This window comes from Eschrichtius robustus, chromosome 14 (assembly GCF_028021215.1).
Source record: "Eschrichtius robustus isolate mEscRob2 chromosome 14, mEscRob2.pri, whole genome shotgun sequence".
Lineage (NCBI taxonomy): Eukaryota > Metazoa > Chordata > Mammalia > Artiodactyla > Eschrichtiidae > Eschrichtius > Eschrichtius robustus.
In genome coordinates this window covers 25,618,623-25,636,471 of record NC_090837.1, presented here as the reverse complement: position 1 = coordinate 25,636,471, position 17,849 = coordinate 25,618,623, and the positions used below count along the sequence as shown (strand labels likewise).

Sequence of the window (17,849 nt, the reverse complement as noted above, 5' to 3'; positions counted from 1 at the left end):
AAAACCTTTACCTATGTGTCTGTGTAAGCACTGAGAAGGGAGGAGGGACACACAGGCCCTGAGTACCTCAGAGGGATGGGAATGGCTGAGGGAGGAACCATAACTCCTCTAGACAGTTATGCATCTCCTCACTTCTTACAGTGAGCATGTGATTAAAAACAATATACGAGTTTTCAAAAGGACCAAAGGAAAAATAACAATACAAAGAAGGAAAAATATCAAAGCATTCTGGATAACAGCACATGTTTTATGGCTCCTAGAAGAACAGAAGGAACAGGTTTCCTTTGGAAGCAGCCGGATGGCTTAGGGGTCCTCAGACCTTGGCCACACGTAGGCCCCAACTAGACGCGGAAGAAAGCTGGGTGGGGGCTTCCTAATTCAGTGAGAGCAGCTGGGGAAGGATCCCAAAGTGCCCACTACGCAGAGCCCGGCCTGGGCCACCTAGAAGGATGTTTCTCATAACTGAAGCCAATTTGAAAAAAATCGTTTGTTTGAATGATCTGGATAAATATCAATACCTCCGACTTCTTTTCAGTTGGGAGAGATACGAAATTCTCTTAAGAGGATGGAGACCATATTTCCATTACTCTATCTGCCCACTCATAGCATGGTAAGCACTCAAAAGACTGTCTAGTGATCTTGCTTTGAAGGACCAGATCCTGCACAGTAAGATCCTGCTTGTGACCTGGTGAAGCGCCCCGAAGTAAAGGTCACATGGGCATGAAAGCTTCAGCTGGGTGGGGGCAGCCCACAATGAACTCTCCCACTAGCTAGCGAATGGTGGCGCTGTCACCAGATACTCCTGCTTATGAAGCAGGCCGCGGAGAGGCTTCGGATGGTTAACAGCTTAGCCGAGGGGCGATACCATGACACGGGCCAAAGCCTTCCTACCTGCCCTCGGACTTTTCACTGCCTGGCCCTGGGGAGTATAGTTACGAGACACCTTTGTGAGTGCCTACAGGTTAAGTGCTAGCGGGCAGATGGTAGTAAAGGAGACCCGGTCGCCACCCTACTAACAGAACCTTATACTAGAGTAGAATATATAAGCGCCCAATTCAAATTCAAAGTGAACACTTAGGGCCCTAAATTACATGTGACCTCTGAGGTCTTGCTTGCTGGGCAGTGGTTACGCTCATGCGTCAGATCAGGCAGCTCTAGGTTCGAATCTGTACTCCATCATTCCCTTGTGGTTACTTAACCTCTTTGAACCTGTTTCCTCATCTGTAATCCACAGCCTGGTTGTGAGGATGTGACACACTTAAAGCACTCAGCACAGACCAGGCACTTTAGCGCCTAAGGATGGGTAATTGTCACTATTGCCACCACCATCACGACGATCGATCAGAACAACGACCCCATATTACACACGGCTTGGGTTCCAGGCGGCGGGCACCTGGCAGCCTGACCTGTTTATTTGTGGGGTGGGGAGGGAAGATGGGCTTGGACGTGCCCTTACTCTCGGTAGGGAGCAGGTGGCACAGGAAAGGTGGAGAGGTCCCGGCTGAGGGCTGTGCAGGGGCGGGGACGAGAGGGATGCGAGGTGGGGACCAGGTGACAGGCAGGTGAGGATCGAACCCACCTGGTGTCCAGGCCTGCCCCCCCCCCCCACCCCCCGGGCCCCACATACCCACAGCGCGATGCCCAGGACCAACAGGAAGTACAAAACTATCACCAGGACGTCCAGGGCACTACTGGCGGTGAAGACCTGAGCACTCCAGGCGAAGCCATACCACGGGAAGCCCAAGGGGGCGCGCCCCGGTGGGCGAGCGCCGCGGGCTGCCGGGTAGTGGCAACGGCCTCCGTGGGGCTCCGGGGTCGCGGCCGCGGGGAACCCTGGGAAGAGCCCCGGGGCAGCCTGGGAGCTCCGGGCAGGCCTCGCGCGGCTCAGTTCCCGCCTTCGGGGGGCCGCTGCACGAAGGCCGCCCCTTCACCGCCAGTCCCGGCGCAGCGCCGTCCTTTTGCGGCCGGAATCGCTTTGCCCTGGACGGAGAGCTGGTCGCGGGGCGGGTCTGGGTCGAGGCTACCAGAGCAGCATCAGTACCCGTGTCTTTACGAACGAACCACATGAAACCTGAGGCGGAAGAAACCAGCAATACCCCTTCTGTCTTTATTTACCATTTCGAAATTTTGTTCATTGTGGGTTTGGGGCATTGACTTGGATTTATTAAACTATTGCATTCGAATATTATGTATCCCGAGTCCTGAGTTTCCTTGCCTCTCCCCTTAAATTTTGCGCCAAGGAAAGTGCCTCGCTTGCCTCACCCTAATCATGGCCCTGGTTGGACCCACTGCTTACAGAGGCTCCTCAGTTTTCTGCACTTTGGTCTTTCATAGGTGATGTGCGAATTTTCAATCTGGGCCAAGCCTTACTCTCCTTGGTGTGCTTCTCTGCTGAGTTGTTAGAAATCTTGGTCAATAATACTAGTAACAATAATAATAGATAACAGTTATATAGCTCTTGCTAGGTGCCAGACCTACTTCTTTTTTTTTACTTTCCAAACTTGTTTTTTATTGATATAGTTGAACTTTACAACAGTGTCATAAAATACTATAAACAGAGCCTTCAGATAAACAAACAAAAACTAATCTAAATATATTAACCAGGGACTTCTCTGGTGGTCCAGTGGTTAAGAATCCACCTTCCAATGCAGGGGACGCAGGTTTGATCCCTGGTCAGGGAACTAAGCTCTCACATGCCGCAGGGCAACTAAGCCTGCGCGCCTCAACTACTGAGTCTTTGCGCCTCAACTAGAGAGCCTGCGTGCGGCAAATTACAGAGCCCACACACTCTGGAGCCTGTGCACCACAACTAGAGAGAAGCCCACGTGCTGCAACGAAGAGCCCACGTGCCGCAACTAAGACCTGACACAGCCAGGCAAAAAAACCTTAAAAAAAAAAAATTAACCAGATTAAAGCAGGCAAAAAATCCAGTGATAAACACATTAAATAATAATATGCTAATGGTATCTAATTTACCCACTATAGGTTCTTTACATTGTCACAAAAACAGTAAACATCAATTTGAGGTTTGGTGAATGGACTTGATTCCTGATTTATATTAAGATACGATGTACCCTTTGCATGTATATGTACCTTGTATGTACTAACCCGTTTGATTCTCCTAATAAGCTGTCAGTCTGACCACAAGGCAGGAGGCTTGCAGCCGGTCAGAAGTCTATGTTCTCAGCCTCCTGAGCAGAATTCTGTGTCCTAGTTTAGTTCAGTGCTGTCCAAAAGAAATATAATGTGAATCACAGATGTTATTTTTTTTCCACCTTCATTGAGATATGATTGACAAATAAAAGTTGTCTATTTAAGGTATACAATGTAATGTGTGATACAGGTATACATTGTGAAATAATTACTATAATCAAGCTAATTGCATATCAATCACCTCAGTTGCCATTTTTTGTGTGTGTAGTGAGAACGCTTGAGATCCCTCTTAGCAAATTTCAAGTATACAGTACGTTATTATTGACTATAGTCACCATGCTGCACATTAGTTCTCTTGAACTTATAACTGAAATTTGTACCCTTTGATCAGTATCTCCCCTTTTCCTCCACACCTTTGCTCCTGATAACCACCCTTCTACTCTCTGTTACTAGGAGGGTTTTTGTTTGTTCGTTTTGTTTTTTTAAGATTTCACATGTAAGTGAGATCACGCAATATTTGTCTTTCTGTGTCTGGTTTATTTCACTAAGCATAATGTCCTCCAAGTTCATCTGTGTTGTTGTAAATGGCAGGATTTCACATTTCTGCATCCATTCATCTGTCCATGGACACTTAGGCTGTTTCCATACCTTGGCTACTGTATATAATGCTGTAATAAACAAGAGGGTGTAGATATCATGTTGAGATAGTGATTTTATTTTCTTTGGATATATCCCCAGAAGTGGGACTATTGGATCATAGGATAGTTCCATTTTTAATGTTTTGAGGAAACTCCATGCTGTTTTCCATAGTGGCTGCAACAATTTACATTCCAATCAACAGTGTACTGGTATTCCCCTTTCTCCACGTTATTTGTTGACACTTGTTATCTTTTGACTTTTTTATTAATAGCCATCCTAACAGGTGTGCGGTGGTGTCTCATTGTGATTTTGATTTACATTTTCTTGGTGATTAGTGATGTTGAGCATCTTTTCATATCCCTGTTGACCATTTGTATGTCTTTGGAAAAATGTCTTTTTAGGGCCTTTGCCTAATATTTAATTGGGTTGGGTTTTTTTTGCTATTGAGTTGTATGAGTTCCTTATACATTTTGGATGTTAACCCCTTATCAGATATATGGTTTGAAAATATTTTCTCCCATTCTGTAGGTTGCTTTTTCATCTTGTTGATTGTTTCGTTTGCTGTAAAAATTAAAAATTTCCAGCAGCCACATTAAAAAAGTAAACAGGTGGAATTAATTTAAATAATAAATTTATTTTATTAATAGTTAAGCCAATATGTCCAATAGGCCAAAATATTAACATTGTAATATACAATCAATGTAAAAACTGTTCAGATATTTTATATTCTTTTTTTCCCACATGAAGTCTTTGAAATCTGGTGTATATTTTACAGCACATCTCAATTTACATGCTAACTTTTCATTGGAAATACTTGATCTGTCTTTAGATTTAATAAAATTCACGGTTAAAAAAAACAGATTCACCTACTAAGTTGTTCTAAATATACTTGAAAGTTTTCCAGTAGCTGAATATAGTACCAAAATTTAATTTTCCCTTAAGTCAATGATAAAACTTGTTCATCTTTTTAGAAGAATTGATTTGACTTTGAAGCAAAAGACTATCAGTTTCGAAATTATGTCTTTCCAAGTTAAGTAATTCACTAACTCTTGTTGTTGACTCAATATTATTAACATCAAATTCAGAGGCATGGCATAATTTGAAAAGCATTTCTAAATTGATCAACATCACAAAGCCTTCTTCAAATTTTTCTTGGATTTTTTTGCCACCAATTACGTAACATGGCCAGTTAAAATTAAAATCTTTGACATACTGACTCATGTTAGGAGAATGTGTAAAATAATTATTATTGATTTGTATTATGAAGTTTTGATTTCAACATAAATTGTTATACTTGGGTAGCTAGGTTACAAATAAGCTTTTCCTTTCTTTTGACTATTCAAATTTTGTTCATTCTTATACAGTATGTATTAGTGAGAAATATAAGTACAGACTGACATTTTTGGGTCTTTGATTATTGAATATTCAACAAATATTCCTTTTTTTTCAAGAAAATCTTGAATTGCAGCTGACATTACAATAATTCTTTGTAAAATTTCCGAGACTTGGCCAATGAGCATTGGAAAAAAGCACATCATTAAATTCATCACCTATTTCTTTCAACAGTTCCATAACATGGTGATGATTTGTATTATTTGCACATATACACTGAGTGATTTAAACAATAGTATCCATCCATGATGCTTTACATAAAGTCTGCTATAAAAACTAACCACAAAATTTTAAAATATGTATCACAAAATTGAATAAAGCAAGGGTAACTCCATTAAATCTGGAGTTTTAACCTGAACACAGGTAGAACAGTGTCTGTCATGATATCAATAAAAAAACTATTTTTTCCCATATTTAGCTGAAATTCTTCTTTGATAAAGGTCAAAGGTTTAAAAGATCTATGCCACAAGTTCAATCTTTTAGGTCACTAATTGGCAACATTTTTTCATAGGTTTGGATGTCCTTTGATACAAAAAGTATTCAAAATATTAACTGGGTAGGGTCTCACATGACTCAAAGCTAAAGAGAGGTACTTGCGAATTGTCAAATTTCAAATCCATTCATCTTTGGTATCGTTGGAAAGACCTTGTATTCTATGGGCAATTGTTTGAGGCTTAATTTAAAAATCTTTCACTTTTTGTAATATATCTTTTTTATAGCATTTTCCTCATAATTTTCTATCAAATTTCCACAACTGAAATAATTCTTTTTGTCATCTTTCCATCTAAGTTGTTTTTCTTTTTAGTGCAAGAATCCAAGCTGTTTTAAAGCTGGCCAAAGTTACAAACTCATATTCTGTTAAAAATACTTACAATTTGTTTTGGACGTTTATTTCTGATTCCAGGCAACTAATTTTATAATTTTTTTTTAACCACTGAGAGCGAACATTTTTTTAATATCAAATTCACTATGTAGTTGTTAAAAATTTGTCTTAATATTGTTCACTTTATTATCTTTATTTTTTACACACCCAACAAATAGGTCTACCATACCATGATGCATAAACATTATGTCCCTTAGATGAATTGATTCCTTTGTTGTTATGAAATGACCCCTTTTGTACCTGGCAATATTCTTTGCTCTGAAGTCAATTTTTATTTTATTTATTTAATAAATTTATTTATTTTATTTTTGGCTGCGTTGTGTCTTCATTGCTGTGTGCGGGCTTTTCTCTGGTTGCAGGGAGCAGGGGCTATTTTTCATTGCGGTGCGTGGGCTGCTCACTGTGGTGGATTCTCTTGTTGTGGAGCACAGGCTCTAGGAGCGCTGGCTTCAGTAGTTGCAGCACGCAGGCTCAGTAGTTGTGGCTCGCAGGCTCTAGAGCGCAGGCTCGGTAGTTGTGGCGCTCGGGCTTAGTTGCTCCGCGGCATGTGAGATCTTCCTGGACCAGGGCTCAAACCTGTGTCCCCTGAATTGGCAGGTGGATTCTTAACCACTGCGCCAACAGGGAAGCCCCAATTTTTATGTTAATATAACTACTTCAGCTTTCTTTTGTTTAGTGTTAGCATGGTATACCTTTTTCCATCATTTTATTTTTAACCTATTTGTACATTTTTATTTAAAGTATATAGATTTCTTGTAGCTAGTATATAGTTGGGTCCTGCTTTTATTTAATCATATAATCTTGACTTTTAATTAGCACGTTTAGACTACTTACATTTAATGTGAGTATTAGTGTGGTGGTGTTTCAATATATCATCATGCTATTTGTTTTCTATTTTCCTTTTTTGGTCCTTTTTTGTATTAATTGATGTGTGTGTGTGTGTGTGTGTGTGTGTGTGTGTGCCTGCATGCGTGTATGTATGTGATTTCATTTCATCTCCTTCATTGGCTTATTAACTATAATGTCTTGTGTTATTTTGGTGGTTGCTTTAGGGCTTATAGTATACATCTTCAACTTAACCCAGCGTACCTTCAAGTGATATTATTCCACATCACATACAATATAAGACCTTCACAATAGTATACTTCCGTCTTTCCCCTCCTAGCCTTTGCAATAGTATTGTCATATATTGTTATAAATTTTACATTTTAATTTATAAATGTATTATTTCTTTTTTAAACAACTTATTATCCTTTAAAGAGATTTAAATAATTTTAAAAGTCTTTATATTTACCCATATTGTTACCATTTCTAGCTAATGGTAATGTTCCAGACACAAGTCCCTTGTCAGACATATGATTTGGAAATATTTTTCCCATTTGGTGAGTTGTCTTTTCATTCTCTTGACAGTGTCTTTGAAGCACAAAAGTTTTAAATTTTGATGAAGTCCCATTCATTTATATTTTTTCTTTTGTTGTTTGTGCTTTTGGTGTCCTATCTAAGAAACCATTGCTGAATCTAAGGTCACAAAGATTTACTTATATGTTTTGGGGTTTTTTTTGGGCTGCGCCGCATGGCTTGTGCAATCTTAGTTCCCCAACCAGGGAGTGAACCCCAGGCCACGGCAGTGAAAGCCCTGAATTCTAACCACTAGGCCACCAGGGAACTCCCGTATGTTTTTTTTTTTAAGAGTTATAATTTTAGCTCTTACATCTAGACTCTTGACATATTTTAAATTAATTTTTTATATGGTGTGAGGTAGGGGGTCTGACTTAATTCTTTTGCATGTGGATATACAGTTTTCCCACCACCATTTGTTGAAAAGACTATTTTCCCCCATTGTATGGGCTTGGCTCCCTTATAAAAAATCAACTGACCATAGAAATACAGGTTTATTTCTGGACTCTTTATTGTGTTCCATTGATTTGTACATCTATCCCTCTGTCAAAACCCCATTGTCTTGATTATGATTGCTTTGTAGTAAGTTTTAAAACAGGGAACTTGGAGAGCTTCAACTTTGGGGTTTTTTTCCCAAGATTGTTTTGGCTACTCTGGGTCCTTTGAGGTTCCATATTATTTTTAGGATCAGCTTGCTAATTTTACAGAGAAGCCAGCTGGGATTCTTATAAGGATTGGGTTGAATCTGTAGACCACTTTGGAGAGTATTCTCATTTTATCAGTATTAAGTCTTCCAATCCATGAACAGAAGATATATCTCCATTTATTTAGATCTTCTTTAATTTCTTTCCACAGTGTTAGTCATTTTCAGAATACAAGTTTTGCACTATATTTGTTAAATTTATTTCTAAGTATTCTACTCCTTTTGATGTTATTATAAATGGGATTATTTTTTTAGTCTCATTTTTGGATAGTTCATTGCTAGTGTACAGAGATACAATTGAATTTTTCCCCCAGCTTTATTGAGATATAAGTGACAAATTAAAATTATATATATTTAAGGTACACAATATGGTGTTTTGATATACATACACATTGTGAAATGATTACCACAATCAAGCCAATTAATCTATCCATCACCTCACATACTTATACATTTTTGTGATAAGAACATTTAAGATCTGTTCTCTTAGCAAATTTCAAGTATACAATGTAGTATTACTAACTACAGCCATCATTCTATACATTAGATCACCAGAACTCATTTATCCTGAATAACTGAAACTTTGTACCCATTTGTGCCCTCACAAATGATTTTTGTATATTGATCTTGGATCCTGCAACCTTGCTGAACGTGTTCATTAGCTCTAGTCATGTTTTTGTTTATTCCCTAGGATTTTCTATATATAAGGTCACATCATCTTCCCTTTCGATCTGGATGCCTTTTATTTCTTTTCCTGGCCTGACTGCCCTGGCCAGAACCTCTCTTCCTGAACATACCCATCTGATAAGCTTCATTAATTGCAGCTGATTGCTCTATCATCTCAACAATGTCCTGGGGCATCAGTTGCTTCACAGACTGATCCAATTAAATCTGGGCTCTTTTGCAGGGATCGTTTTTGAGGTCAGTGTTTGAGATTTGTTCTAATCCCTTTTTAGTTGTCGCTTTTCCTGATTCTCTCTGGTAAATTAGTGGCCTGTGATTCAGCTTATATCTAAAGACACTACCAGTCTCCTTTTAATTGTTTTTCACCACAAGCTCAATAGTTTTGAATTTTCTCACAGTCTGTTGCAAATAAAGTTAGCTCATTTATGGAAGGGCTTAGAGCACTCTATTTTGTCCCACCTCTCTCCCTGGAAAAAATCTCTGAGCCACCGCTCTGGGTGTCTTCTCTCCGAATGACAACCCTGTTTTAGGATCTGGCAGTCATCAGGGCACCTTTGATCTTCTTGGCCTGCTTCTTCCAGCATGAAATCCCCACTTTACAAATGAGCTGGGCGAGGCTGATGGGTGTCCCAGTGTTTTCAGTGTGCTGCCTCCAAGGCAGAGCCTCTGTGTCACAAACCACACTCACCTGGAATTTAGCCACTGCAACAGGTAGCTGGGGTGTGGGAGGGGGGGGATGAAAAATGCTGAAGACTGCTCCTCTCAGGAAGATGCCGCCTTGACCTGGAGCTGGGTGGGGAGGGTGCCCTGTGTTCTTTCTGCATCTACATGGAGTAGAGGTGCCTTCATGGTGGGCTGGGAGCGGGGAGGAAGGAAACAGGTCATGGGTGAAATGCTACAGACTCTCGCTGCTCTTGCCAAGTTTTAGTAGACTTACCTGAATAAATATTTCATTTTTTCTATGCCCTTAGACTCATTTCCAGAGACATTGAATTTATAGAGACTTTAAATATATATAAATAATATATTATTTCTTAAAATTTATACATATAAATTTAAAATATGTATAAATAATAGACATAAATAAATGTATGTATATATTATTATAAACATGTAACTATAAACATATAAATATATTTGTATATTATAAATATGTAATTTTAAATATATAAATAAATACATTTAAATATTATAATAAATATATAAATTAAAAAATAACTTTCACCACTTCTGCTGGGGGTGGGTCTATGGAGCTCTTTCTGTTGCTGTTCCAGAAGTGGGACTGTCCCCCTCTCAAACTGGCTTTTGAAACTCTAGAAGTGGACACACAGCAGATGCTTACAGAACTCACTGCAGGAAGACTTGAGCAGAGATGTCCCTACTAAGTCAAACCTACCTTCTTTTTTAATTAATTTTTTTTTTGCCTGGTCACACATTAGTTCATACACTAAAACTCCTATTACCTTGAATTCTAACTTTCTGAGCCTTTTGTGGTAAAGAGCACTGGTCACCTCAGGCCACCTCCCATCCCCATCTCCCACTTCTCTCTGGAAGGTGTCTTTATCTTGGTTTTCACTTTCAGATCAGTGACAGCAACTGTTTGGAAATGACCTCTGTTTCTCAGCCACCTTTTGATGCTGTGTTGTGTCAATCAGGGTCGAGTCAGGACACAAACCACACCAGTTATTTGAAGCAGAAATGTTTACTATAAAGAGTAGATAACTTGGGACTTCCCTGGTGGCACAGTGGTTAAGAATCCGCCTGTCAACGCAGAGGACACGGGTTCGAGCCCGGGTCCGGGAAGATCCCACTTGCAGTGGAGCAACTAAGCCCGAGCGCCACGACTACTGAGCCTGAGCTCTAGAGCCCGCGAGCCACAACTACTGAGCCTGCGTGCCACAACTACTGAAGACTGTGCACCTACCTAGAGTCTGTGTTCCACAACAAGAGAAGCCACCGCAATGAGAAGCCCCCGCTCGCCACAACTAGAGAAAGTCCGCGTGCAGCAACGAAGACCCAACGAGGCCAAAAGAAAAAAAAAAAAGAGTAGATAACTCATGAAAAGGGTAACAGAGGACTGAGGGGCTCACTCATGTCCTACCTGCCACCTCTAGGCGGAGGGAGGCTGGACAGTGAAGGGAAGGGACTCACACAGGCTGAGACTCAGACCTTTCCCAAGAGGGTGTGACTTTGCAGCGATGTGCAGTCTGCCAGAGGCAAAGCCACGTGCCACAGGACGTGGCCAGAGGTGGGCCTTGGAAGTGCCACCACTGTGGAGGGCATGGGGGGGGGCTCTGCCCAGGTCTGCAGGGTCAGCGCCCCCCCCCCCCCCGCCCGGGTGGGGAGACTTGGTCTGAGAACACAGCAGGAGCTGGTCTGCAGAAATGGCAGCTGGGGATTTCTGTTTGAATTAATAAACTTTCCCCCCATTGCCCCTCCAGGGATCTGGAAAATGGAGGCCTGGGCTAAACAGAAGCTTTCTAGAAGAATACACTATTGCAGGGATTCAAAGACAAACCTCTGGTGCTCACAAATCTGTGGGGTATTGCGGTGGATTAGCGTAATGGTTTTGCTCTTGTTATGGCAACAGGGATTTTTGTTGTTGGTTTTGGTTTTCCCAAAGTGCAGCACGCCAAAACGCTTAAACAACCAGAGGTTTGCAGCAAAGAGAGAGTTTATCCGCAAGGCATCTAATGAGGAGATCAGAGAACACTCTTAAATCTGCCTCCCTGAACCAAGGGGCTGGGTGTTTACAGGGTGGAGAATCAAGCAGCAGGGCGGTCTGAGGTGTGGGGAGCGCGGGGGGAAACGATTAGAAAAAGGAGCAGGGACTGTGGTTCTGCGCAGGTGTAACCAACTCCCGGCCTCTGCACGCTCACAGCACGATCTGGGGGCGGACTTTTCACGGAGCGGACCCTCGCGCACGCCCAGTGGGAGGGTCAGGGGTCCCATCCAGTCTTAGCCAGCTCAGCTCCAACTAGATGCAGCTGACTCTGAGTTTCTAGAAAACAACCCGGAAGATATTTTATCATTTGGGCTACGTGCTTGGAGGACATGCAGGTCTTAAAACGGCCTTGCTTAGTGACGGCAGGTGGAATGGATTTGACTAATCATGACCCACAGTTTCACTATCTCAGGGGCTGCCCTCATCCCCCACCTATACTACCGTGGGTGGGGGCGTAGGTGCTGAGATCTGGGACATACTTACGCTAAACAGTCGGTCAGGGTTGCTGAGCAGACCCGGGGCCATCCTCACGCCAATCACTGGCTCCTGCACTCTGTAAAAGGGAAGGAAAGCGGGAAAACAGGGCGGCGGTTTCTGGCCGCTGTGGCCTTGCACGTTCCTCCAGCACCCTCTGCTGGCAAAGCTCGGCATTGCAGCCGCTGGCCAAACCTCGGCGTCCGGATCTCACCCTCTCCCCAAAATGAGGGACACCTGCTCCCAGGAGTCGTTGTATCCACAGCCAACTGTGTTAATCCCTCCTGAAACTCAGTCACAGTTCCACTGAATATTCTGCGAACCTCCAACAACTCCTACATAAAGTAGTACTGAGAAGAAAAGAAAACGTGTTTGATAAATACAAATACACACACAATAAGGAGCAAAGAAAAAAAGACGCAAAGTCACCGCCGTTCTCCTTTGTTTCATCGGTCATGAATAGGGTTGCCAGGTAAAATACAGGATGCCCGGACAGTGAATAATTTTTTAGTATAAGTATGTTCCAAATATTGCGGGGTACATACTTACACTGAAACTATTATTCGTTGTTTTTCTGAAATTCAAACCTAATCTACCTTCGTTTTTACAAGTTTTGAGCGGCCGCCCCTGCAGCCTGAATGGGATTCAGCGGTCTCTAGCGCCCTCTAGCGTTGAGAGGTCTCAGCCTGGTGTTTTGGGGTAGCTGGCAGGTCTTTTATTTGTGATGTGTGACCAGGTGAGCATGATCCTCCTTTACAAGGAAGCACGTTTGGAGCTCATTAGCTGAGGGGCAGAGCAATCAGCCTGCATCGTGCCCACAGGCAACCATTTATCCTGGGGAAAATGTCAGGAAGATATCACCTAGACCTGGAGCTGGGTGGGGAGGGTGCCCTGTGCTCTTTCTGCACCTACTTGGAGTGGAGGCGCCGTCGTGTTGGGCTGGGAGCGGGGAGGAAACAGGTCATAGGTGAAATGTTACAGACTCTCACTGCTCTTGCCAAGTATTAGTAGACTTTCTTGAATAAATATTTCATTTTATTTTATGCCCTTAGGTCTGTTTCCAGAGACTTTAAATATATACATAGAGAGTTTAATGATATTTAAGGACTTTAAATATTTATATATAAAGTCTATGTGGGCTTCCCTGGTGGCGCAGTGGTTAAGAATCAGCTTGTCAATGCAGGGCACGCGGGTTCGAGCCCTGGTCCGGGAAGATCCCACATGCCGCAGAGCAGCTAAGCCCGTGCGCCACACTACTGAGCCTGTGCTCTAGAGCCTGTGAGCCACAACTACTGAAGCCCGTGTACCACCACTACTGAAGCCCGCGGGCCTAAAGCCGGTGTTCCGCAACAAGAGAAGGCACCGCAATGAGAAGCCCGCGCACCACAACAAAGAGTAGCCCCCACTCTCAGCAACTAGAGAGAAAGCCCGCGTGCAGCAGCGAAGATTCAATGCAGCCAAAAATTAAACAAATGAATAAATAAATAAATTTATTAAAAAAGACTATATTATTTCGTAAAATATATACATAAAATTAAAATTAATATATAAAACAAATATATGCATATATTATAAATACACAATTATAAACATATATTTATATATTATCATAAATACATAATTATAACAAACATTTATAATAAATATTTATAAATATAAATTTACTTATATTTATAAATATATATTTAAACATAGATATATTGTATATTATAAATATATAATTATAAACATATAAATAAATACATTTTAATATTTATTTAACATTTAATACATTTAATATTATTATAAATACAGAAATTTTAAAAATAATTTTCACCCCTTTGGCTGGGGTGTGGGTCTGTGGAACTCTTCGTGTTGCTGTTCCAGAAGTGGAACTCTCCCCCCTCCCGAACTGGCTTTTGAAATGACTGGGAAAGAAATGAAATGTATAAGAATTGGGAAGATAGCAGCAAAACTGTCATTCTTCACAGATGATAAGTTTAAGTATGTAGCAAGTCCCACAGAATGTAGATAAATTAATAGAATCTATAAAAAATTGTAGCAAATTTAGCAGGTCCAATTTTAAATATAGAAACTTACTGTATCTCTATATAACAGCAAATGAATGGAGAATAACATTTAAGAAGGGTACATTTTACAATTGCGTTAAAAATATCAGTTTATAGAGAACAGACTTGTGGTTGCCAAGGGGGAGGGTGAATAGGGGAGGGAGGGAATGGGAGTTTGGGATTAGCAGAGGCAAACTAGTATATATAGTATGGATAAACAACAAGGTCCTACTGTACAGCACAGAGAACTATATTCAGTATCCTGTGACAAACCATAATGGAAAAGAATAAGAAAAAGTATATGTATATACTGAGTCACTTTGCTGTACAGAAGAAACTAACACAATGTTCTAAATCAACTACACTTCAATAAAATCTCAAAAAAATTTATATAAGTTTACTAGGGATGAATCTAAAGAGATGCCCAAGTCATTTGTTTATGGGGAAAACTCTACATACCACTTCATTGAGAGTTATTAAAACTTGTTAATGGGAGAGAGAGAGAGAGAGGATATTCACGGATTGAAAGATTCAATGTGGTAAAATGCCAGTTTCCCCCAAATTGATTGGCAAATTCCCCCAGAACTGGTTCAAGGTGCAGAAATCCTGTACCTTTTTTAGGGAGCAGAAGCCAAAGAGCCGATTCCAATTAAGAGATGCTCAGATCCTCTTGACAGAGAGGAGCGCTCTCCTTCGTCCTGGCCACCTGGGCAGTTTCAAGGTCATGCCCAGAAGGACTTGGTTCCCTGCGTCGCCCACTCAGAATTCTCCCTCTCTGTCTGAAGAGACGACCTGGGTGGGGGTCCCCCCATGGGCACACCCGTCCCAGCTTCAGTCCAGAGAGTAGGGACCGGTAGGGGCTCCCTGTGCCCTGCGGGTCTCGCCCCGCCCCGCCTCCTCTAACCTGGGCCCTCCCTCCCGGCTTCGGGACCTGCCGCCCCCACCTTGGCCGCCAGGGGTCGCTGTCCCCTCGTTGGAAGCACAGGGGGACCCACAGCGGCCACCCAGAGGAAGGGGCCCCAGATGACGGGGCTCAGGGACCTCCGAGTGACTCCCGTGGACCTCGCCCGGGTTCTCAACCCCGTGGGGGAGGTGCACCGCTGGGGACAACGTCCAGGGGCCACAATCCAAGCAGGGGTGCAGACGCAGGACCGGGCTTGGCTGTCCCCGGGGCTGTGAGTCCGGCTGCCACAGGTCGCAGACGCCGTGTCCCCGCAGCTCCAGGTGGGCGTGTGCCCTCCAGAAGCGCTGACCGCGCACCAGGGATGCACAGGGCTCCCTGGGCCGTGTTTGTGAGGGGAGGATCGAACTGCCCAATGTCCATCCGCGCAGACCAGCTGGCACCTGCCGTGTCCACACGCTGAGCCATCTGGCTCCCCCTGCTTGACTGGTTGGATCCCAGTCCCAGAGATGTACGTGCAGGGAGTTAGAAGGAGCAGGTATGGCGGCATGATATCGTCCAGGTACCTTTGCAAACGTGGACAAATCTCAAGGTGCTCAGCCTGCTCTGCAAGCACCCGAGGACCCTGCCCCCTCCCCTGTCCTCTTCCTTGGATCAGGCCACACTGACCTCCTTGCTGTTCCTGCAACAGACACATCTGACCCCAGGGCCTTTGCACTTGCTGTCCCTTCTGCCAGGACTGCTCCTCCCCAGGCACCTCCCGGGGGTCCCCTCCTTCATTCAGGGATGGCCTCTGCTGACCATCCCCCTAAACCAGCCGCTGTCACCCCAACCCCCTCCTTTCCTAAAGAGCTTGTCACACCTCATATTATAGTAAATATAATGTGTTTGTCTGGCCTGCCTCACCCACTGGGACTTTGCTCCAGGACTTGGTCTCTGAGGCCCCTGCTGCGTCTACAGGGCCCAAGGCAGCGCTGGGCTTCGGAGCTGATCAGGGGCTACGGGTGGAGTGGATGGTGCTTGTTTCTTCTGGGGAATGAGGGACAACGGGCCTGGGGGACAAGGGAACCCAGCATGACCAGTTTTCCTTCTCTTGGGAGAAGATCTGAGCTAGTGGACCATAGGTTAGCGTTTCTTGTTTCTGTGTGGTGCGTGTGGCATGTCTGTGTCAGTGTTCTTGGCATTTCGGGGTTTCTGTGAAGTCCAGCCCCCTCCCCTCCCGACACCCCATCCCATCAGCCCCCAGGAGGCCCATCTTGGGGACTCTCTGGTCTGGAGATTCCTCTCCCCATGGTGTCTCTTCCCTCCTGGGGGTCCGCGCACCTGTGTGTGTGAGGGGGGTGGGAGTACAAGACCCCCAGCTCCTCTGCCTCAGAGGTTCCAACCTCTGGGCTCTGACAGGGCCTTGGGAGCTGGAATGAGCTGGAATCTGGGTCGGGGGCCAGGGCTCCACCACTTACCTGCTGTGTGACCTTGCCCAGGTCACATACCCCACCCCGTGAAAGGAGAGAACGATCTTCTCAGACTTGTGCATCCGGGATTTCTAATGAACCATCCTGGGTCTTTGCAGGTGTGATTGCGACCTTTCAGAGAAATGACAACAGTGGCCAGTAGAGGGCACTGTTGGCTGGGGCCTCTGTGTGTGCATCTGAGCGCGAGCATGTGTGTGCATACGAGTGTGTGCATATGTGTGTGCACCTGTGTGAGCGTGTGTGCATGTGTGTGTATGCCTATGTGGGGGTGGCAAGGTACGGGAACACAAGTATGTGACCAGGAATGCAGCCCAGACCCCTGCATGTAGCCCATGAGCACAGTCAGGTGACGGTGGTGACACCCCTGTGTGGGTGACACCCCCATGTGGTGCATGGTGACCGCCTGGCTGGGCTCCCAAACTCGGCCGTCCTGCCCCCTGGTCAGTTCCCCACAGGCCCAGCTCCAGGCCCCAGCCATGGACTGAGGCCCCTGGGCTGGGGGAGAGCCGGGCTGGGGCCTGGCCGGTCAGAAGGGACCCTGGTCTGGGGGCTCAGTCTGCTCCCTGAGGCCTGGAAGGCCTCTCTTCTCTAACACTGTGTACCCGCCCATTCATGATAAATAAGCACTGGACACCATGCCTGCGGCCCCCTCACGTGCTATCTGCTCAGGGTGGGACCGAGACTCACCTACGGGGATGTCACACAGGGGCTGCCTCTGAGCCTGGATAGTGGCTGGGGGTGCGGGTGGGACCCCAAAGGCCCAGAGGAAGAAGACAGGCCCTAGGCCTGCAGGAGCCAAGCCAGGCCGGGGCCCATTGATCAGAGAGGAGCCTGGCTGGGAGGCCTGGCCGGGAGAGTGCTGGCCCTGTGGCCTTGACTGCAGAACCTGAGGTCTCCTCAGCTCACAGTGGCCAATGCTGAGTCTTGGGGTGCAGGTCACGGGGCTGGAGCCTGGCTGAGCAGAGGGGGCCCCTCAGGGCCAAGGGCGTGTGAACATCATGGGTGTGGCGGGGGAGAGCATGGGGCCTTGAGTCCAGCAGCTGGGCTCACAGTGTGACCCGGGCAAGTCCTTTGCCCCCTGTGGGCCTTGGTTTCTCCTGTGAAAGCTGAGTGGGTGGGACCCAATCTCTAAGACCCCTTCCAGGTTCCTCAGTAACCCCCACCCCCCTCTAGGAGGGCTGGCCAGCCGGGACCACTGATGGGCCTGACACCCAGACTCTGAGATCAGGGCCGGGGGGATGAGGCACCAGGCTCTGCTGCTGGAGGTGCTGGGGCTGGGGCCTCCCCTCCAACACCCCCATCAGGGCAGCTCCCCTGGAGGCCAGGCTGGGGGTCTCTGGCCTCAGAAGCTGAGGGACCAGACGTTATCTGGGGCAG

The 17,849-nt window shown here is 44.8% G+C and overlaps 1 protein-coding gene across 1 annotated transcript in view; it reads right to left on the bottom strand.

Moving 5' to 3' along the window:
- Nucleotides 1–17,849, bottom strand: part of LOC137776184 (sodium/glucose cotransporter 1-like) — a 94,299-nt gene that overhangs the window by 66,661 nt on the left and 9,789 nt on the right. Inside the window, 5 exon segments of the mRNA XM_068562431.1 lie at nucleotides 1,628–1,833; nucleotides 1,896–1,980; nucleotides 12,061–12,130; nucleotides 15,004–15,199; nucleotides 17,160–17,258. Of these exon segments, the coding sequence (XP_068418532.1) occupies nucleotides 1,628–1,833; nucleotides 1,896–1,980; nucleotides 12,061–12,130; nucleotides 15,004–15,199; nucleotides 17,160–17,258 (656 nt within the window).